General features: G+C 33.3%; 3 protein-coding genes across 5 annotated transcripts; 2 read left to right on the forward strand and 1 right to left on the reverse strand.

Moving 5' to 3' along the window:
* The first annotated feature begins 1,097 nt into the window (after nucleotides 1-1,097).
* On the forward strand, nucleotides 1,098-3,850 carry LOC126664840 (ultraviolet-B receptor UVR8). 2 transcript variants are annotated; one of them, XM_050357417.2, is made up of 5 exons: nucleotides 1,098-1,336; nucleotides 1,462-1,629; nucleotides 1,965-2,000; nucleotides 2,121-2,245; nucleotides 2,319-3,850. In XM_050357417.2, the coding sequence occupies exons 1-5, from the start codon at nucleotides 1,243-1,245 to the stop codon at nucleotides 3,606-3,608; spliced, it is 1,713 nt and encodes a 570-aa protein (XP_050213374.1). In that variant the 5' UTR covers nucleotides 1,098-1,242; the 3' UTR covers nucleotides 3,609-3,850. The 2 variants fall into 2 exon arrangements, with proteins under 2 accessions (XP_050213374.1, XP_055960254.1); XM_056104279.1 differs by lacking the exons at nucleotides 1,098-1,336; nucleotides 1,462-1,629 and having other exon boundaries at nucleotides 1,960-2,000; nucleotides 2,145-2,245.
* Nucleotides 3,851-4,664: 814 nt separating this feature from the next.
* Nucleotides 4,665-11,032, forward strand: LOC126664428 (nuclear pore complex protein NUP85). 2 transcript variants are annotated; one of them, XM_050356810.2, is made up of 18 exons: nucleotides 4,666-5,215; nucleotides 5,330-5,435; nucleotides 5,524-5,634; nucleotides 5,766-5,849; nucleotides 6,203-6,274; nucleotides 6,404-6,460; nucleotides 6,978-7,097; nucleotides 7,210-7,410; nucleotides 7,558-7,668; nucleotides 7,767-7,804; nucleotides 7,997-8,153; nucleotides 8,880-8,981; nucleotides 9,166-9,222; nucleotides 9,425-9,571; nucleotides 9,713-9,783; nucleotides 9,888-9,975; nucleotides 10,217-10,273; nucleotides 10,457-11,032. In XM_050356810.2, exons 1-18 carry the CDS (start codon nucleotides 4,830-4,832, stop codon nucleotides 10,652-10,654), a joined length of 2,163 nt encoding a protein of 720 aa, XP_050212767.1. In that variant the 5' UTR covers nucleotides 4,666-4,829; the 3' UTR covers nucleotides 10,655-11,032. The 2 variants fall into 2 exon arrangements, with proteins under 2 accessions (XP_050212769.1, XP_050212767.1); XM_050356812.2 differs by lacking the exons at nucleotides 10,217-10,273; nucleotides 10,457-11,032 and having other exon boundaries at nucleotides 4,665-5,215; nucleotides 9,713-9,804.
* A 1,212-nt stretch (nucleotides 11,033-12,244) lies between these two features.
* Nucleotides 12,245-17,216, reverse strand: LOC126653991 (protein unc-13 homolog). Its single transcript, XM_050347999.2, has 5 exons — nucleotides 16,620-17,216; nucleotides 15,348-16,214; nucleotides 14,149-14,604; nucleotides 13,673-13,862; nucleotides 12,245-13,590 (listed from the first exon to the last, which is right to left on the reverse strand). Exons 1-5 carry the CDS (start codon nucleotides 17,136-17,138, stop codon nucleotides 12,656-12,658), a joined length of 2,967 nt encoding a protein of 988 aa, XP_050203956.1. The 5' UTR covers nucleotides 17,139-17,216; the 3' UTR covers nucleotides 12,245-12,655.
* Between the last annotated feature and the right edge of the window lie 5,733 nt (nucleotides 17,217-22,949).

The following is a 22,949-nucleotide window of genomic DNA, read 5'->3' on the forward strand; positions in this document are numbered from 1 at the left end:
ACAATTATATGTTTTATTACTTATATACAATAATCATATATAATATATTACTATTTTTATAAAAAAATATTTGCAATTTTCAGCTCTTTAATAAAAAAATTGATGATTTTTTAAATTCTTATATTTTAAATTTGATATCTACCTATAAATTGTAGCCACATTTTTAAAACAATCCCATATTTTATATTGTACAGCCCATTGCGATTCTCTAACTATTGGAATCCTATATAAAAAACGAAATTGGGTTACAAGTTGCAAAATTTAAAATAAGGATAATGTTATAAAAATTCACCAATTGTATACGTTTTTTTTAATTTAATCACGTATTTTAAAACTTGTCATAAAGATACATTAATTTTTATTTTTATTTCCAAATTCATATACGGTGCTGAGAGACATTCATTCATTGAAATAATTTGTTAAGGTGGATGTCATTTTTAATCAATGAATGAATGTCACGTCAATACCGTGTATGAATTTGGAAAAAAATAAAAGTTGATATATCTTTATGATAAGTTTTAAAAGGCCTGATTAAATTGAAAAAATATGTAAAATTAGTGAATTTTTATAACATTAACCCTTTAAAATAATATACTTAAAACGCTATAAACACGAAATGACATGATTTAATAGAAAATAACCTCAAATATGAGTGATGAATTATCGCGTAGGCATGCGATATTCCATTTACTACATAGGCTTTGAACAGCCGATCGAGAAACGGCAATGGGTTATACAATGCTAAATTTAAAAATGATAGATGTGAAGGCTCACGTTTTAAATAATGCGCTTAAATCGCTATAAACGGTAAAGATCATACTATTGCATATGAATTAGCCTTCTAAATATAATTACATATATAATAGTTTAAATATATAAAAAACATAATTATTATACTTCATATTTATGTATATTATAATTATTATTTATTATAATTACAATAAATAATAAATATATATATACTTTTAAATAAATTAATTAAATAAATATATCTTAGACAATAAATGATGTAGATTATCTTGACCATATGGAAATGCTACTAATTTATGTATTTATTGGCTATAAAAAGATTATGGACTCCAATAATGCCAAAATGATGACATTTACGTACTTCTCCCCGATAATATTTACGGCTGTAACATACATGATGCAGATAAAGCACACCTTGTAAGCTGTGCAAAAAATGTAATCAAATTTCTGTGCCTCTGTTTCACATCAGAATTCAAAACATTTGATAACAAAATGGAGGATACCGGAGAATCGCCAATTGCTGGCAATTTATCGGGCAAAGTAGTGTCAGTGGCAGCCGGAGAATCCCATACACTTGCACTTACCGGTAATACTAATCGTAATTAGAGATTTGATTCAATTTTATTACAAATTAAATTGCATTTGGATTAGCTTAAAAAAATGGAATCACGTCACGTCTGATGCTTTTTATTAATTAATTTGACTATGCAGGAGATGGATGCGTGTATTCATGGGGAAGAGGAATGTTTGGAAGGCTGGGGACTGGATTAGAAAAGGATGAGTTTTACCCGGTTCAAGTGAAGTTCGGCAGTTTTGATGAGAAACAGCTCAAGTTTGTTGGAGTTGCTGCTGGTGCTTATCATAGTGTTGCTCTTTCAGGTTTTGTTCCTTTTTTTAGCTTTATTTTTGTAGATTTGAGTTTCATTATTTTGGTTTTCTAGGTTTGAAATAAATTGGTCTACTGTTAATGATTCTTATCAATTTTAATTTTGATGGTTGGATATCTCTTTCTATGGCTATGTTTTAAACATTTATACACTTTTTGTTACACAAACAGATCTTTATACTTTTTCTTATGTAATCATATTATTAATCTAAGGAATCGAGAAAATGTTGGATGTTATTTGGCACTACTAAACTAAACCTGCGTTTTGAGTAAACTGTTAGAAGTTTACAAACGAGCCCTTATTATTTTTGGTTCTATGTGATGGCAGATGATGGATCAGTTTGGTGCTGGGGTTATAACATCTGTATCCTTCAACCTGGGATTCTCTTCAGTTTTTAGTTCATTCTATGGCATGTTAGAATTTAGTAAACTCTATGCTTGTTATTGTGTACTGTGAATCTGTGATACCTTGACCTTTGTATGGATGGCCAACTTGGTGGGAATGAAGAGAATTCTCTCGTGCCTCGCATGATGGATCAATTTCATGAGTTGGTCCCTCCTGATTCAGCAGCAAATGAGTCAGAAAATAGTAAAGAAGCACTATTGAAGGTGCGGAATGTTTTTTGTACCACTGATTCCCTTTTTGACAGCTTAAGTAGATTTTTTATTTATTGAGCTGCAGATTTGTACCATTAAAGCGGGAGGAATGATGTCCCTCGCAATTGATAACCTTGGAGCTCTCTGGATGTGGGGCAATTGCCCACAGCTAAACAGTAACAGCGAGGGTGGTTTCTCCTTAGTTAGCAGTTTCACTCCTATCCCCGTCTGGGATTTCCACGGTCACACTGTTGTTAAAGTTGCATGTGGAAATGAACATGTCATAGCACTTGTCAGTAGAGGAGAAACATATAAAGGTGAAGATCTAGTATGCTACTCTTGGGGAAACAATAGTCACGGCCAATTGGGTTCGGGAGATAGAGAGAGCAGAGTGCGGCCTGAAGTTGTTGAAACATTTAACAATGACTCTCTATGGACTGTTTATGAGGTGTCATGTGGTGCATTTCATACTGCTTTGCTTGCTCGTAAAAAGAGACCAAATGACAAGTTAGAAAGTACGTGCTGGACATTCGGCTTAGGAGAAAATGGGCAGCTCGGGCAAGGAACCACCCAAAGTGTACCACAACCTGAACAAGTAAAAGAATTGCCAGAGTATGTATACTTGATCTCTGTTGATTGTGGTTTATTTCATACCAGCGTTGTCTCTTCAGCTGGAGATGTGTGGTCATGGGGAATGATGAACGGGCTTGGACTTTGCCCAGATGCTCGATTTACTGGCACCGATGCTGGGGATGCTCTTTCTCCCCTTCAACTTAGAGGATCTCAAGTGCCGAAATTTAATGACCCTGTCCAAATTACGTGCGGCGCTGCCCATACTCTTCTTGTTGCAAATGGTGGTTATAAACTTTGGTCCTGGGGTAGAGGAAGAAGTGGAGCCCTCGGAAACGGAAAGGAAATAGACGTTTTTGTTCCAACTGTTATGCTGTGGCCGCCACTGACGGAGGATTTCAACAACCAAGAATCAAATGATACTACTGTTACGGATAATTCTGGCAAAAAACGATCCGAGGAAGTTACAGAAACGGAGAAAAAATTATCCTTGGCGATGGAGGAGCTGAAGCTTCCTCAATCAAAACTTTCTACGATTGAACGATACGCCGGAATACTTCATGGTTCAATTTTTGGTAAACCTTTTACAGAAGAAGAAATTCCAGTGTCGCTGCAGAATTCAGGTACATTTGATATTGCAAAGGAATGGGAAGGCATGTTAGAATCAGCAGATCGGAGTAAGCTTATTAGGCTGGAGATTTTCTACCGAAACATGCTTGCAGGAGTCAAAGATAAGCAGATGAAAAGAAGGATCCAGGAGATCATAAAAGATTGTCTTCCTTCTTCAGCTCAACAACATACATAAAAATTGGCCACATTCACTCTGAGGTTCTTCTATTTTCAATGATCCCTCGAGATTCTTGCTTCTTTAATGCATATCCTGTTTTTAGAGTAGTATAGGAAATAAGCAGCTTTTTTGAAAAGCTATAGTTGTTTTCTGGAGAAGATGATGATCATGCGTATTCATGTAAAGGAAATGATATTGAATAATATAGTTTGTATAGTACATAAGGCTTAATTGTTTTAAAAAAACCACAAATTTTAGCATCTTTTGCAAATTTAATAGTACGATTTTTTAATTTTTACAATGTCTATCTTTTTTTTGCAATTTAAAATATTAAGTAACTTTTCATTAAAAAATTGCAAATATATATGTCGAAACAATATATATTAAGATGGCCATATAAACAAGAAAATTGTTTATGTTTCGAATTGTAAAAAAAGTGGCAGTTCATGTTTTAAATTACGAAAATTAAAAATGATAGTTCGTGTTTTAAATTGCGAAAATTTAAAATTTGTATTAAGATTACAAAAGACGCTGAAGTTTGTAACTTTAAAACAATTAAGCCTCCCCATAATTGTATGTTATTATTTGTATTTTTTTGCCTTTTTATCTCTATCCTTTAATCTAGTGACGCCCATAACTATTCTCCAGCCAAAACCATTAACCTTTTCACGTTTCTTGTAAAAATAGCTTTCTCAATTCTTGAAAAATATCATTTTTACATATTTAATTTTGAATTTTTGCAATTTCACATTTTTATATCTCCCAAAGGGGCAAGAATTGCAAGCCGTAAAGGGCTCATAATTTTTTGGCCGAATGTATATTCATGTCCATGAACTTTATAATATTAGTTAAATACACATCTCAACTTTGATGATGACTATTTTTACACCTATTAGACTTAATCATCCAAAAACTTCATCTTTTCGATTTTTTCCGTCTATATTTGAAAGAGAACTTTGTCCGGATCAATGTGTTCTAGTAAAATTTGAAAGAGAACTTTGTCCGGATCTTTTAGAGCAGGGATACAAGTCTGATGCAATGGAATAGACAAATCAAATCATTTATTTCGGTTTTGACACATAATAGAAAACAATTTCAAATTTCTAGCGCCAAAATAAGGAAACGGTGCGTTTAATAAGCTATTTTGCAGATTTACCTTACTGTTCAGTTGTCGAATCAAAAAATCGAAAACCCTAAACCCTCAATATTATTCTCTCTTCTTCCTCTTCCTCCTCCCTAATGCCAGGCGTCACCTCCACTTCAGGTGGCAATGATTCATTAGTTCCTTATTTACCAGACTCTCAACTCTCCGTGGTCTACCCACTTAACCATGGACTCAAACCCCCGATTTCTCGTCTATCTCTCTCTTTCGCCGGAGGAAACACCTTACGCGTCTCTATTTTCCGGCCACCTCCATCCGACACCGACGAAGCTGACACAGATGTCGGAGGGAAAGTAATGGAGGTTAAACTTGGCGGCAATGGAGATGGAGAGTTAAACGACGCGCAGTGGCGAAGAATCTCGTACGGCTCTGTATCTCCGTACGCTCTCCTGAAAAGCAGAAGAAATTCTATTTCTAGCTTGTCCAAAGTACAATTGAATTCTTCTCCGTATCACCCCGAGTGGTAACTGAACATGTATTTTCTTTTAAAAATTAGACCTAAATTGTGTTGCAATATTGTGATATTAGAAAGTTATTTATGTTTGCGTGTGATGACTAGAATGTGGGATTAATTCAGGTGGGAGTATGTGATGGAGTACAGCAAAGAGATAAGTTCACTACTTGGTAATGATAAGTCATCAACTGCTTCTCCTGTCATTGAAGACCCAAACGAAGTTCTAAAGGTGTTATTTGAATACCCGGGTTCCTTTGTCTTTGTTTACTTCAATTTTCTTATTTATTTGTGTTATTGTATTAACTATATTTGTGCAGAAAGGTGAGGAACCGACCTGTTTAAAGGCTGCGTGGGATCTGATGGAGATGTTTTATGCCGATAAGCCGTCCCAATCATGGCTTCCTGAGCGTCTTGTCGATTGGCTGTCTGTAATGATCATATTTATTCTTGGCTTTTATTTGTTCAACTTTGGCATTGCATTTGCTAGAATTTATGTGGTATTAATATTATAACTTCTGATATTTTAAAAATTCCTATTATTATGTTTTTTCTATTGCAGGATTACGACAGCCTACTATCAGCCACACAGACAACATTACATATGAAACTTATGGAGTTTCAAGATGATCTAGTCACTTTGCAGGTTTGGCTATGTCTGCTATTTTAAATCCTTGTTTCTGTCTGAACTTTTTTAATAATGTAATATTTGAAAGCAATATGACTGTTTGAGCTTTAAATGTTAACTTGGTATGACCTGCTCTAAGCCTATGTTAAATGTTTGCGTCAACGAGATTTTATGTTCTGGATTTGTGTTTCTGCAATGGGTGTGCTGCTCATTGTGTTTAAGAGAGTTTCTTTATGGATAATTATTTTTATGGCATCAATGACCAATTTAATACTGTTTCTCAATGCTTTTAGTCATTTAATTACATTAGTTGATTGTAAAGTTATTCAAAAGGTTTCATGACTTGTAATATTTTGAATTGCTATATGTAGGTCATAGAGGATGATCCAAGATATTGGGAGTTGATATCGTCTGCATTAGCAGTTGGCTGGCTAGAAATTGCTGTAAGTAATCTTCAGTCAACTTTGCTGCATCATATTTAATGTCATGTTTATACATGCAAAAATATATTCTAACAAATGTTTTTTCTCTCATGTATATGATGATGCATAACTCATTGATTTCACTTGTAGGTGAAAATGTTGCGATTGCATGGGTCTTATCAACTGGATCAGCTCGGCAGTAGAGAGGTTGGTAAGAAGATAACAGAAACAATAAATATGTATATGTATTCCTAGAACAATTTCTCGAAGTTATTATGATGCAGCTTACTTGGGCGATTTTCAATTGTCATGTGTAGGCTTATAACCTTACAGTGTTATAGCTTGCTTTTTGTTGGACAGAAAATGACTCTTGTCAAAACAAACTATGTTAGCTGGTTAAATGACATGAAGCTCTCTTCTTGATTGACCATTCTATTATTTGGTATTCACTGTTTACCATGCAACGAGTACTGTATGTTTAATCTGAGAAATATGTGCTTCTGTTCATATTATCCTTATTGCCTTCTGTCTGTAGATATCTTTTCCTTGCGGCAAAAGTGAGATGTTCAAGCATAGTTTCTAATTTGAGTTTCCATTTTACATGATTTTGATTGGTTGTGCATACATGTAAATTTTAACATGTTATGAATTTACTGGACATCTATAGAACCATTTACTTGGTACTGGATCCTAATCATGTCTATTTCACCTTTATATTGAACAGACTGAGAATGGTCTTGTAGAGACAGTTGCTGTTCTTATTTCAAAAATGCCACGCATGCGTCCTGAATTAGGAGCTGGAAAATTGGGTGAATGCTTTAAAGCCAAGCCTGATTTTATGAAGGTATTTTGGTTAAAAAGTGATCTAGAAAAATCCTTTAATAATTTTGTTCATTATATTTTTCCTCAAACTATCTGCTTTTTGCTCCTGCAATCTGTGTTTGTCAACTTTGTAGGCTTGGGAGAGATGGCGAGCACAAGTAACTAAGTTGGAGTCCAGTTCTTTCTGGGTTCAGTGTGATCACCGTCAGACACGGGAGGGATTGAAAAACATGCTTCAGATTATGCTGGGAAACTCTAACATTCTGTCAACCACAACTTGTAATTGGATGGAGCTATATATATCTCACATTCTATACATAAGGCCATTCACAGCAGTAAGTGCTGACTAATTTCCCTTGATGAATTAGGTTTCCTGGCACTTAAGTCCTTGTAACATTATGTTATAGGTTTCTTAAATCTATATCATTAGTAACATTGTACTAGTGAAATCGATACTCATTTAATCCCTCCTCTGAAATCAGGGTCTGGAAAGCATGTACAACTTAGCTCAAAAATGCATTCAATTAAAGCCATCTTCCAATCCACATAAACTGATGAAGCTTGTTCTTGGCATACTTGGAGACAATACTGAGGTCTGTTTTGTGGATCAGACATTGTAAATGAAAATTCTCTTTTATTTGCTCTTTGGTGTTCTTTTAATTGAAATAACTTGGTTGGTTAAATACTGCAGGTTATTTTAGCAGAATGTTCAAGAGGATTTGGCCCTTGGTGAGCTGCTTTAGTATCTTCTCTTTCTTATGGAACTCATGTTTTCAGGTCCTATTGTTTTTTTTTTAGAGAGAGAGAGAACAAAAGACCCAGACAACTCTTAGAAGAATAAAACTAGGGATCATGCGTGTGCAAACCTTAGAATTCTGTTGTTTTTTAAATGGGCTATAACTTGTTGGGACCTTTTGACAGGATGGTGACTCATGCCGCAGAGTTATTGACTGCTGGGAACATTCAAGCAGAGATGCTGTTACATGAGCAGCGAGATAATTTGGGGGGAATCAGTATAGATGAGCTTCATCGGCTTGTTTATGCTCAAGTTCTTTCTTCACATATCTTGACTTGGCAAGTAAGTCCAAACTCCTTAAGAGATCGCCATGGTGATTAAGATAATTTACATATGTAATAAGTAACTTATTTTAGACCTAGGTTTAGCTATTTGCATTATTATTATTAAGAAATGGAAATAGTGATTGAGGTAACAAAAAAGCATGTTATACGTTTCATATATTAGAGTTATTATTTAAATGAACACCCAATTATACGTCAGTGGTGAATTAGTACAATGCAAATTAGTTAAACTGAATTTGTTATTATAAATGGTGATTATAATGATTTATGCTTTATAGTAAATTAAAATATCATAGAAGGGGCTGGATTGCAGAAAAATGGGTGTGATTTTGCCACCTTTTAGATTGTAATTAGAACACTTTGAAACTTGATTGATTTTTTCGTAAAAATAAAAGTTGAATCTTGAATAAGTTAAAACCTTCTTTCATTCTTGATAACCTTATCTTGTGCTATAAAATGCTCCCTGTCAATTGTCATAATCCATTTGACTATTAATTGTAGTTGGATTTATTGAATTAAATCCTTTATTGGTAAAAGAAATTCAGGCCTTGCACATAGTGAAATGTTGTTATCAAATATGCAATCTTAAGGGTGATTTTTTATTTCGCAATTATTTGATATTTCATACATATTATGGAGTTTTTGCCATTTTAGAGGTAAGTAAATCAGTCATCCTTCTTAGGACAAGTGTTCTGTACTCATCCTAACTCTTTTGTAACTACAGATTGCTCCAATTTATTTGATATCATGTATGAAGCTGGGAATGAGTTTGCTGGAGATACTATTATACAGGCAGCCTGTTCAACATAATGAATTGCTGATTAAGGTAACCATCTTCTGCATCAGCCTTCTGTCGTAGTTATAAATGCTCTTGGAATGGGATCTGCTCATGTTTGACCAATCATGATCTTTCATTTTTGTACAATCTCAAGTCTCAACCATTGAACTGAAAGTAAATGGCTGAGATGTTATCCAACAGCTAACTAAACATTCCATTATAATTGATGCAGAATTTGGAGATTTGCCGTCTTTACGAACTTGACAGTGTCAGCAGAGATGTTATGAAGGTATGCTGTGTAATTTTTGGACGTATCACATGTTTCATTGGTGTATGGACTTACACCAAAAAGTGCGGATCTGCAAATGTCCTCCTGCTTTAATATTACCCAATTACTCTGTAACTCGTCTTTAAAATGCTCTATTCTCAACAGAGTAGAAATCATGAGACTCCAAAATCATTTCTTAACAGCGTTTTTCATTAATGGCTAGATTGCTGGAGTATACCACTGGAAACACGGTAGGTTAGGTTCTGGAATTTATTGGCTTCGGCAAGCTCGGGATGAAGTCTGTCTTAACAGAATCGGTCAGCAATTGTTTGATTCTGTTGGAAAGTCAATCTCTGATGAGAGTTTCAAGGTTATTATCTTCATTACAGTTGTTTCCACTTAGCTGTTGGGTCAGTTTAGTTTTCATTAAAAGTTTCCTTGAACAACTATTACTTTACTATTTTGCAAAGGTAATAGCTCTTTTGAATTGATTTTAACTTTGTGCACACAGCAATGGGAAGGTTTAATTGAATTGCTTGGTTCAGAATCTAAGCATGCCGGTGGTCTTGAGTTCCTGCACAAGTATGGATTTTCAATTACTTAGTAATCATCATCATCTCAATTTTCTTTTTCTCTGTTTATTATGTTTGCAGTCTTTCTTAATTCTAACCTTAGTTTTGGTGCAGGTATAGGGATTTTAAGAAATCTCTAAAGCAGGTTTCTGATGGGAAAACTACAGATGCTGCAAGGATAGCTGTAGAATCACTATTATCGGTAAGTGCAGCTGACCAACTTTTGTATTGAAAAGCTGTACTGCCATGCTCAAGACTAATTTTTTAATCCAAGGAACTTAGAGCTTGTCATGGTGGTGTGCATCCCTGTTGAAATGCTATTTTACATATATTCTGTTAGTTTTAATAATATTTAGAAGGTTCTTTACATGCCAGGAGAAGTTTCAGTTTTTGTTATTTATCAGTCACCACTAGGTTGATTCCTGATTTGTTTGAATCTGCAGCTTATGAAAAGTTCTTCTACACCTCAACGTTTCTGGCTGCCTCTGCTGTATGATTCGGTAAGCTGTTCTTTATCTCCAGGAGTTTGGAGTTGGTAATTTGCAGATACATATTTGCATTTTCCCTTTAGATGTAGTTGATTCCGCTCAAGTAATCTGTGATCAGATTTTTGTTTCCAGTTGTAAATCTGGTGTAGGCAGACCAATTTGTTCTAAATTTTCTCGTTCCTTTAATTTCTGCAGTTAAAACTGCTTAGCTGGCAGGAGCAACCCCTGCTAAATGTATCTCAAACAAATCTTCTGTTGAATAAACTGCAAGAATTGTCAATGGCGAGGCTCCGCCCAGACTTTGTCGAAGCAGACTTGCCATCTCAGGCTTCAAGCTCTGTTAGACTAGCTCTTGCCACAAATCTCGGACGTGCCATCTTAGAGGAATCATGATCATCTACATTTGACGTTGTCGGTGTCATCATGTTGAATATTTGACTCGATAGTGACTTGGATTCCCAGCGACCAAGCATCAGCAGTTATAATCATTTGTGGTTTAATTGACAACTCCAAAAGCTTGGACAGGTATTGAGAAATCATCTTTGCTAAAATTTATCTCAAAGCTGATGGTTTAGGGGACAATCGGTTGTATCTGTATTTATAGAACAACAACGTTAGGTGTTGCCGTGCTGAAGTTTAGATCTTACTTATATCTGTTTCTGGCATTGTTGTATAATTATAGTCATTGGTCCTTATGCGTATTAGCAGAAAAGAGTTTAGATTGATGTACGATGATTTTTGGAGTGTAATATGCTTCTAAAGTTTGATAAATTGTCTGTCTTAGTGCTTGATGTTTTTTGAGTTTTCCGTCAGGAGTTTGATAGGATCAAACTTATGTTGGAATCAAGTTAGTTATCAGTACCATCCTATCTGAATTGTACGGGTCATTTCTGATTGTCCTCGGTAATCAAGTCTCAGTTGAATATTGAGATCAAACTCGAGCTTGGATCTAGATAGTTTGAGCTTCAAACTTGAGACTAGTCTGTTGATAAAATTATCTATTTTAGATTGCATTTTTTAAATGCAAATTCATTGTTTTCATTCACTCTTACCTGTATTTTCACCTTTCTTAACATTTAAGTTATACAAAATACAAAAAGTTTGTAGTAGAATTCAGAAGAAACTGATAATTCGGTTAATGATGCAAATATAGCATGTTTTGAAGAACTAAATCGTTAAGATCTGAAAACATGATTAGGTTTACTATCAAACTGAGGATTTTAAAACTTGAGTAGGCTAGACATAAACAACAGATAATGCAAACACAATCAATAATATTATACCTAGTAACTTAAAAACGTCTAATTCCAACCTTTTTAATTTTTTCATCCAACTTTTCAAAGCACTAGCTTAGATAAATGCATTTCTAGCTGACTTTTTTTTTTCTTCCAAAAACACTCTTACATTTTTTTTTTCCATTTTGTCAATTTTAATCTATATTTTTTAATAACAAAAACAAAGTTATAAATAAATAAAAAAAGCTAGACTCTTTTTTAATAAATATACCAAGTTCTACAATTAAAATATATTTATCAAAATTAAGCCAAAACTTGAAATTTTTGAAAAATTGGGGAAAAAAATCAAAATGATAGTATTTCTAAGAGACCAAGTCATAAATTTTTCTCTTCTGTCAGCTCCTCATATCATGAAAGATGTTAGGATGACCATTTGATGAATTACATTCCGCCTGTCAGCTCCTCACACAGGAAATGCAAAATAACAGTAAAGCTGCAGCTTAAAGAATATACATAAACCAAATGTAATCGAACAAACAATCTCACTATCAATCAAATACTTTCGTACCTTTTCTTTTTTAGAGAGTTTCGACTGCAATCATCAATAGCCAGCCATATAATACAGCCATAACAAAGAAACAAATATAATTAATTACTATAATCAACAAAATATAGCTATACTAATATACCATTTAATATAGATTCACATCTCTATGTAAATGAATTTGCCAAAAACCAAAAAAACAAATAAAGAGGAAAAAATCAAGCTCATAAGTTTATATATTGCTGTATACAATAGACAGAAGAAAAAATAAAAGCAGGGCAGAAGGAATCTGGTCAGCTTTATAATAATTGAATAAATAAATAAAATTACTAGATATATACCAGCCTTCAACAAGCAAAGCCATCTTCCTTTCTTCTACCCTGCTTCCAAAATCCTGTTCAAGCGGCACGAACACGGCCAATACATTTTTAAAGTACTATACAAACTCACTGCTATTTCCCAAACGCCAGGCGGCTCATCTACGCTCATGATATCGAGCATCCTTTCGGGTGCCATCTGCGCTAAATACAACTGTCTATCCATAGAAGTGTATTCTGTATTCTTTTACCATATAAGAAATGACTTGCATTTGTCATATTCAGCCATCTAACTTCGTTATAGTTTCTTAGGCAAATTGTAAGTTTTCTTTAGAAACTTTGATGCTGCTTCGTCATTCCGGAGACACAACACTCGAAGGAGTGTGTTTGGTTCAGTAGGGTTCCATTCTCCTGAAGTTGGAGGTAATGGAAGTCTGGACCTGGCAGAAGAGCCATATGCTTCCAACGTTTCACGTCTAAATCGCTCAATGAGGCTGTCTGTATCAGTTCGATAAAGGGGAAGAACACCTCTGACTGTAATTCCAAACTTCTCTATCAACTCAGCAGGCAATCCATCCCCATTTGCCAAAAATAGATCTTTAAGGGATTTAAAATCATCTTCTATTATTTCGTAATCCTGACGCGTAAAAGCACGAGACGGCCCTCCCGCAAGCAAAACTAGCAAAAATCCATCAAAAGAAGCTCTCATTAAATCAGTAACAATCCGAGTACGAACTCTTTCATGCATTATGTCTGCTATGATAATCAAGTTTCGCTCAAGCTCTTGGAGAAAAGGCTCAATTCTAGAAGATGACGGCTCCCCAACGTACAAACCATCCCATAGAACATGACGCAAATCGTGGAAAACAATTTTATAAGCCAGTGACTCACTGAGTTGCTGAACTCCTTCAATGCAGGCAGATGGTGTGGATTCAAACCTCTTCGCCAAGCCATTTGAGAAGTCTTCTGTATGAGCGGATTCAGAGTTTCTTAAGTGGGTTATTATTCTCTTCTCCAAAACATCCAACTCGGCTCGGATTCGGTGCACAGTGTTTATTCGCACACAGAGCTGGGGTATTCCAAAGGAACTGTCTCCATTCATTGTTGCTACCTGAGGATTCTTCTTCTGAGGATTTGGTGACTTCTCTTTCTTTTTCCACACACCTTGAAACTTTGATCCGATTTCACATCTGGTCAATGCCGGCATAGTCGGCACATATGTATTGCGCGATCCTACAAAAAATTTTGAAAACTGACACAACTAGAAACCCAAAGATCTGAAGTTGTGGACAAGTTGAGCTTTGCAATAACTTACCACAGCCAGATTTTGCCTTGGTCACATAATATTGAAGACATTTATCCAGGCCAGCAATCAAGTCAGGAAGCAATGCTGGATGCATTGGTATAGGTAGCTGAAAATATGCATCTAAAGTTTCATCAATGATTCGAAGAACTTCAACAGCCGACGGAGCAAATCCTTCTTGATTTGCTTGTGGATTCCAAGCCTATACATATCATGTCATATCAAGCTTGTTACTTCAAGAAAAACTGATCACAATCATATCATGGAAATGTCTCAGTAAGGAAACTAATTCAATTGAAGGCAGTGAATCTGGTGTGTGAACTGTGTATATATACAAGAGTAATGTGACATTAATTTGACAATCAATCTCAATCTCAAATTCAACATAATAAAGATGCCAGAAAATTATCAACTTAATAATATCAATAAACCAAACAGTAATCTATCTGCAGAACAAATAAAGTTAAAAATAAATAGCAAGTGCTTACTTCCTGTTGCAAATTTCTGTCGACCCATTCCTTTAGTCTATCCAGCCTTGTTCTGATCCATGATTTTACCAGATTGGCAATTGCAGCTTCAGCTTCATAAGGAGGCATTTCACGGATTATTGCCTTCCCGCCATCATCACTGTCCACTGAATCTTCTACAGCAATTTGCACAAGATCTTTCTCCAGTTTGTCTGCAGCTCTCAAGACCTGTACAGCATCTGGTGTTAAATCCATTATGCCTGATATGAATTGTTTTATCTCGTTTCCATAGCAGGCATGCAAAATGGCCATGGCTACACCTGCTGCAAACGGATGCCATCTCTTCAATACTGGACTATACACTTGCTTTTCATTTTTTGCCAGCTCACCAACATCCTTTGCAAGAATTGCAAGAACAGGAAGAGGATTCGGCTGATTTTTTGATGCTCTCCTGCTTGAGTCTGCTTTCTCCATCAACTATTTCACAACAAATCAAATAACAGTCACAACCAACCACAAACAATTACAGACATTAAATGCCAATTTATTGATTCTACACCATCTCTAAGTCTACAAGTCTATGTACGAATGCATGTGCAGTGCAATCACACGAGTTTTCTTCAAAAGGTAAGGACTTGTGGCATGTTAGGTTAACTATACATGCAGCTGAAGTAATAAATCACTCAATAAGCTAAGGCTGACACTCGAATATTAGGTAGGCATCACCATGTCAAGCTTGGATTAGAGTTTTCAGATGTTGCACTAGGCTGACATCTTGACAACTCAATGAGGCCAAGTCCAACAGAAGGTGAAGTCTTGAAATGAAAGAATACTAGCTTCTACAGCCTTAAGAAAGAAATCTCATATAATAATTGGTTATAGCAGTTCCAGTACTCTTAAAACCCTTTAGCATTTTAGATTTTATAATTGCACAGTTTGCACCTTAACTAACATAAAGCATAAGCCAAATAAAGAAGAAGGCTAAAATGACTAAGGTTCTAATAAGTACATATAATATTCCCAAGTATCACATGCCAATGATGTATGTTATAGCGTGTGGTGTGGGCAACCGACAATTCCAATGAATTTGCAGGTTCAATTCCCCTCTCCTATCTAAGGTCAACCCAGAGAGTGCAAGCACTGTCGTGCAGCAGATGCCACAGGTAACTGAAACATAAGTTTATCGGATCTAAATTATCACGTTGACAAAAAAGACTTGCCTGTGCAAAAACAGTACGTAATGATGATCTGATGTAAGTGTCAATCCTACTTCGAGCAACATCAGTTTCCCCTTTCCTCTTTCTACGATATTCGTTAGATATATCTTCAACCAGAATCCTGGCTGCTGACACTCCCAGAGAAACAATGCACTGCATGGTCTCAATATTTCCTCTATCGAATGTATCATGATACGCCAGGAGCCTTTTTTCCGCCCAACCCAATATTGAACTCAATGTAGAACTCAAAATCTTAGCGTACAGTGGATCCTTCGTTGTCTTTGCATCTTTTGCAACTTCAACCAACTGACCATCAGCAGCATCAAGTAGGTCTGTCTCCACTTGGCCAGTCGCAACAAACCGGTGAAATAAAACCCATGTAAAACAAAGGTTATGATATATTTGACTCATACCAAGAATAATCCAAGTCTTCTTGATTTGTTCCATAAGTTCCTCAATTTCCTCAACTAAAGAAGTTTCATCATAAACATCAAAGCAAGCTTCTAGAAGCATTTCATAAAGGCGCAGGTTCAGAGGAATCCCATCAGCCCAATGGCATATCTCAGAAATAGATCCATCTGATCTACTAGCTAGAGACATAACCGCACCACGAAGCACTTGCATTGACTCATTATTCTTTCCAGTTTCTATAGGCCTATCCATAGCCCCATTAATAATTTGCCGCAGACGTTGTGAATTAAGATTTGATTTATCAAGCGGAACACGAGGATGCATAAGAAGTCCAGCCTCGATTACTTTTAAAGTTCTCTTCTGCCATGTTTCATACTCTTGTTGATCAGTAAAATCAGAAACCTTTAGCTGCTGTAATAGTTCTAGCGGAAGAGCAACCGACTCAATTCTCCTTCCAACCTGCGATAAGCCCCCTTATTATTAGGTTTAACTTTAGTCATAAACAAAAGCTTAGATTGTGAAATAACAAGCAACATCAAAGTATATATAAAAAAAAACACATAAAAGACCAAAGTAAATGCATCAGCCAACAACAGGGTAAAGACAAAACAACAGACATTCAGGCAGTAAATTGATATCATAAACAATTCTGAATTGATATAAGAATCACAAGTTACAAATTTGAAAACAATCCAATAATTAGGCTTTAAAAACTATAGAATTCAATAAACTACATTATAATTTCTAAATTTTGATTCATCAGTCATTTTCAATATTTATCAGATCAATAACAGATATACAAGATAATTCAATTATAACAATTAAAATCATAAATTAAGATAGATCAGACAAAATGAAACAAACCTGAGCAGCAGAAACCCTAACAAGAGCTCTCCTAATTCTCGAATCATCACTCTCAGAAACCCGCATTTGACACCTCATCAACTCTCCAACGGTCAAAGGCCGTTTCGACTTCCCCTGACCCGGACCCGAACCCGGACTCTTCCTCGGCGATTTCAACCCCAAAGCTTTCTTCATTTTACTAGCAGCAGCTGAAGTGAGTGACTTCTGCAACACGGGAGTGCCGGGCGAGTGAGGCGCGTGATTATTATTAGGCGCGTCGACGAAGTTGCTTGCTGAGCTGGATGTAAACGTGAGGGCTTTACCGGCGGAGGTTCGAGAAACGGCAACGAAGATCTCGTAAGCAGTGGCGCGTAAGTCGGAGTCAGTGAGTTGGGAGGAGAGCTGGCCCAGTGGAGATTCTAGATCAGTGACGATGAGCTTTGATGACGGCATTCTTGACGGCGGTTGTAACGACGGAGGTGGCGACGGCGACTCTCTCTTAGAATGGCCTAAGGAGAGGTCTCTGAAGAGTGAAGCCATTGCGTTTGCGGTAATGCGTGAGAGAGAGAGAAGCAGTAGACAGAAAAAGTCTCTCTGCTGCTTGATGATGGACTCGGTCGGTAGATTATCAGTAAGAGAGTACGTGTTTTTTCACTTTTATTATAATTACATATTTTCATATTATTTATTTGTTCATGTTTAATATAATAATGAGTTTTTCTAATAAAATTTTATTTTCAACAAATTTTACTTATGATCAATTAATTCTAGAAACACTGCACTACATTCGCAAGAACACCTTACTAAAAAAACGTCGGATTATATAAAAATAGATTATTTATATATTTTTAATTATATTAAAATGTGGTTTACTATTAAAAAAATCGATCGAGCTTACAAAAATGAATAGAGAAAGCACAAAGTTTAAAATAAAATATTAAAATAATATGTAAAAAAGAATTACAAGTGGTAAAACTGTAATTAATTGTGAATTGCTATTGATTGTTAAAATTTAGCATATGCAATAGCAGATGCTAAATTTAACATATGATATAGCATATGCTAAATTTAACATTAACTATAACATTATATTGGAGTCCGTTTTTTAGATTAAATGCTAAATTATAGCATTAGCACCTCATTTTAGTATTGCACTGGAGATGCTTTAAGGTAGACTCAGTCTATCACGTTATATGTGTACTAGCCAATTATATTATAACACATCATTAAAATAGTGACATTATTGTAATTTTAGTTGTTAGCTTTTTTACACCTTTTTAATAGTAATATTACGATAATGCCACTATTTTAATAAGTTGTTATAATATAATTAGCTTAGTTCACAGATGATGTGATAAACTGAATCTACCTAAAAAAAATTAATTTGTATATACCAAAATTAAAAATTAAATATGTTTTTGTTGTTGAGAAATAAAATAAATGTGTTTGGTGTTAGTGTCCTCGGAATAGTATCCAATACAATCGTTGCACTATTTTTTTCATGCAACAAAGTAATTATGCGTTAGGCATGTGGAATTTTTAATATTACAAAAATAAATAATAATTAAAAGATGTGGTAATTTCCTGAAATACATGTTTTGATAACTTATTTACACCTTTACCTGCCAAGTTTTGATTTTTCTGTTTTTTCTTTTTTTATTTACGAAAAATACTTTTTTTGTTAGTTAATTTCAAAAATACCTTTTTCGGTTTCCAATAACCGACAGTTTTTTTTATATAGTGTATATATAGAGTTAATTTTATTTTTTATAGATTTTTTTTCTGGAATTTTTATTTTTTATAGTGTAACATTAGTGTATATATAATATTTTTATGGTGTAAGATTAGTGTATAAGTAGTGTATATATAGTCTATAAGTAGTGTATTTATAGCATTTTATAGTGTTTTTTGTGGTTTACACCATGAAACACTGCAAATACACCATAAACACTGCAAATACACCATAAACACTGCAAATACACCATAAACACTGCAAATACACCATAAACACTGGAAATACACCATAAACTCTGTAAATGCACCATAAATATACTACAAAACGGCAGAAATATACTATAAATACACCAAAAATACACTAAAACGTAAATATATTATAAAATTACTACCAATATACCATAAATCAATTTTTTTTCACAAAATCAGTAGTAATAAACAAATCTATGAATAAAAGAAGACAAAATAAATAATTATATGAATAATAGAACAATTTTATAAACAAAAAATTATAGATCTACAATAATTTATTTACAGAATATTTAAATCATTACAAAAAACCTAAAAAAATTACACAAATCTAAAAACGAGTCGAGAAATTCATAGCGCGAACGGAAGAGACGAACGGACTAGTGCGAACGGAAAAGACGAACGGAAAAACGACCGGAAACGACGAGAAATCCATCGGAATTAGACGAACGGAAGCACGACCGGAAAGACGAACAGAAAAGTAGTCGGAAGAGATAAACTGAAAATCAAATGAAAAAAAAGAAGAAAAGAAGAGAGAGAAGAGAGAAAAGAAATATGGCTATGTAAAAATTTAACTTAAAATGAGATAATAATTCTTTATATAGTGGGTATTTTTGATAAATAAGTTAGCTTATTAGATAATGTAGAATAAGAGGAAACGACAGGCCAAAATAGTGTAAATATTTTATCCAAAACAAATATTTGAAAAATAATCTCTTAAAAATTTTCTATCACAAATATTTATTAATTTGTTGTAAATATAACAGGCACAATCAATATATGATATAAACACGGGTCCTCTCAATATAATTTGAAAATAAATTATCCTTTCTTTATGGAGTCATCAATCATGTCTATTAGTTAAGCAACATATACCTTAAATATATTTGTTTTTCAATTTGTTTGTTATCTTTAATAATCTATTTTAAACATTGATGGTATCTATTTTTTTCATTTTTTTATAAGATATATTTCTTCCGTCCCGTTTTATTTTTTATTTTTTTATTTTCAGACAGATTAAAAATACATTAAAAGTTATAAAAATAAACTCTTTTTTGTGTTGAAAATAGAGATATTAGAAAATCAAAAATCTCAACGTTTCACTTTTATAGCGATTTAATCCTAACGTTCAAAACATTACGAAATAAATCTCAACCTTTTTTATTTTTGCAATTTGTAATCCCAATCAATTTTCCGGCAATTCTTTCTCTTTTTTATACTACAAAGTGCAAAAACACAAAAGTTTGGAATTTTATTTGAATTTTTTTTGAGACGTTGGAATTTTATATGTCAGTACATATATCTAATATGGCTGCTACGTATGCACAAAGTTGTTGTAAAAGGGTTTGGGCTATAAATTAAAAAAATAAGAAAAATTGAGATTTGTTTCGTAATGTATTGAGCATTGAGATTAAATCGCTAAAAAAGTGGAGCGTTGGGATTTGTTTTGCGAATACCCCCTCCAAAATATGATATAGTCAAACTTGTAATTTTATCTAGCAAACTCATTGATGTTAATAATAGTAAAAAATAAAATATTAATTTTTTTTAAGACATTAAAAAATATAAAAGGTGATAAATAAAATGAAATAGAGAGAGTAATAAGAAATCAATTTTTTAATCTTTTAGTTAAAATTTATAAGCTAAACACATATTAAATTTAATTATACATGAATTAAAAATTGAAGATAGATTATTGATCTTTTTAATAATAAAGTTTGAATCTTTTAGGCTATTATAATTATTTTATAATATTTTATTTAAATGTTTATTTTCTTTATAAAAGTTGTGTATGTTGTTTCTTTATGAAATAATTATTTATCTTTTATTTTTGAAAAATTTATCAGTTTTTTTATTATGCAACTAGAGTTGATTTTTATTATGTTAGAATAATTATATAATTTAAATTTTATTTTATAAGGCGATTTACGAACTATGCTATATATATCGATGTCAGAACATTAAAAATAATTTTATATATTTTAAATTTCTTAAATTTATGACTGTTTGAAATTAATATAAACATATCATTGCAAAAAATCAAGGGATACATATTTTTATTTTTATGTGAATTTAAAATTAGATAATTTTTTTATTTTATTTCCGATAATGAGATTTTCCATTCAACATATATATAAGCTTTAATGGGAGTTTATCAATACACTATATATTGTTGGCTAATAATCATCGACCATCTTTAACTTTTCAACTCTCGGTCCACAAACTCTCTGAATTTTAATTTCGGCCAATAAATCACTTAAAGTTTAATTTGGAGGCCAGTAAACTATCCCCAACCACCTTCGCAGCCGCCCAAATAGCCACCACCATTGTTGTTCCACCTGAAATAATTGTCGGCAGCAACTTTTCCGGCGACAACGTACATCAACGAACAGAGACGATTTTAGCGTGACCTCCAATGGCAGTTCCTTCCACCTGCAGCTGACCGGGCTTCAACTAGAACCAGGTCAAACTCGGTCTTTCATCAAAAAGTACCGCCAACGGGCAGCAGCAGTTGATGTAGAGTTAATTGTGTATGTATTATTTTTTCAAGTATCATGTGGATAATGTTTATTGGTTCATAAAAAATGAACAGTCAGGAGTTTATTGGTCCAAATCAAAATTCAAGGGATCTACTGAATGAAATTGAAACTCAGGGAGTTTCTGGATTGACGGTCCAAACGTCAGAGAAGATGATTGATTTTTTTTTTACTCCAAGACGTTGATTATTAATCCTATATGTTTTAGGCAATATTTCATCACTTTTTATAGTAAAAAAAGTTGGATTATTTTTATTGTGAACCTTATAATAAGATCTATTTAATCTGTTGATATAATAAGATGTTAGAAGTATTTTGATAATTTTATATTTAATCAATTATTATTTTTATTTTGATGGAGGGAGGGAGTATTATTGTTTTCATTATTTTGATAGGAGGATGAAAAATGCAACAAGTTACAAGTAAAGCCAACAAAACAAAAATATAAAAAGAGAGAGTGTGAGATGGAGCCAACCCATCTAATGCCAATAATTTAGTTAATAGAAAAGGAAAAGATGGACCATATCTACACTCAACCTTCGAGTTTTATTGTTAATTAATTTATACCCCTTCATTGTTGGGCAATTGCAGGTGACATCATCAATTATACAACAATTGCAAACTGAAATAAAAAATAAAAAATGGCATCAATGAGTTTGAAAGAAAATCGAATTCAATTTAACTATATTCTATCGATTTGAACATATAATTTTCAAAATCTTTTTTATATAATATAAGAAGGCGGAATCACTTGTGGATTAGGGTTTTTTCTAGTTTAGATTGTCATCGATTTTTTTTAGAAAAAATAATTATTGTGAAACCAATATTAAAAGTTAATTCATATTGTTGGATATTTAAAAAGCAGACTAGATGGTGAGGTAAAACTTAATCGGGATTGAACTATTTTTTATTGTGCCACTGATAATATTGTTGGTATTTTAAAATAGTAATAGTTAAGTAAAGTAATTAAAATAATTAAGAAATAAACTAAAATAAATTTTAATTTGAAAAGACCAAATTGGATTAGACTTGGTTTTTCACTGTAGCAATTGATAAGAGTTAAAAACAAACTGTAATATTGTTAATTTGGGGGGGTGAAATTGTGAGAAAACATTGGTATACCTTTTGTTGTGTGGCTTAAATTTGTATAACAACAATAAAACCTTACAACAGCATCCAAATGAGAAATGACTGACCATTTTGTTTGTTGATGTAGACAGTAGTATGTACTATGTACAACGATGGACGATTGATAAAAGGACACGGACGGACCTACTAGGTAGTTTTTCGTTGACATACATATAGTAACTCCAGTTTCACGCATTTTATAAATTAATTAATACTATTAATTGTACTATATTTTATTCATATTTTAATTTTTTAATTTTAATTTTCATAAATTATAATAAAATACATATCTTGTTATTTTTTATCGTGTTTATTTATATATCCATTCGCCTTTGCTCTTTATCTTATGTTAATAAGGGTAATCACATTTATTGAATTTCTATTAGATCAAAATAATTACAACTGACTTGATCATTTTTCATGTGCCTCAAGATAATCAGTTTTCAGGTGCCTCAAGATAATCAGTTTATAATAAAACCAAGTTGTGGCATGGCTTTTGATAAAAAAAGGGGGCTTTTTTTTCATAAACAACCAATATTTATCATATTATTATTTTTATACGGACAAATGTTTTCATTATCAAACCTACCGTACATGCTATAAATTATAACTTTATACTGATATATATATATATATATATATTGCTCTCAGTCAAACCCTCATAAACAAAATTATTTTCTCTCTCATCATCATCAATTGCTCT

Source organism: Mercurialis annua, linkage group LG1-X (assembly GCF_937616625.2).
Source record: "Mercurialis annua linkage group LG1-X, ddMerAnnu1.2, whole genome shotgun sequence".
NCBI lineage: Eukaryota > Viridiplantae > Streptophyta > Magnoliopsida > Malpighiales > Euphorbiaceae > Mercurialis > Mercurialis annua.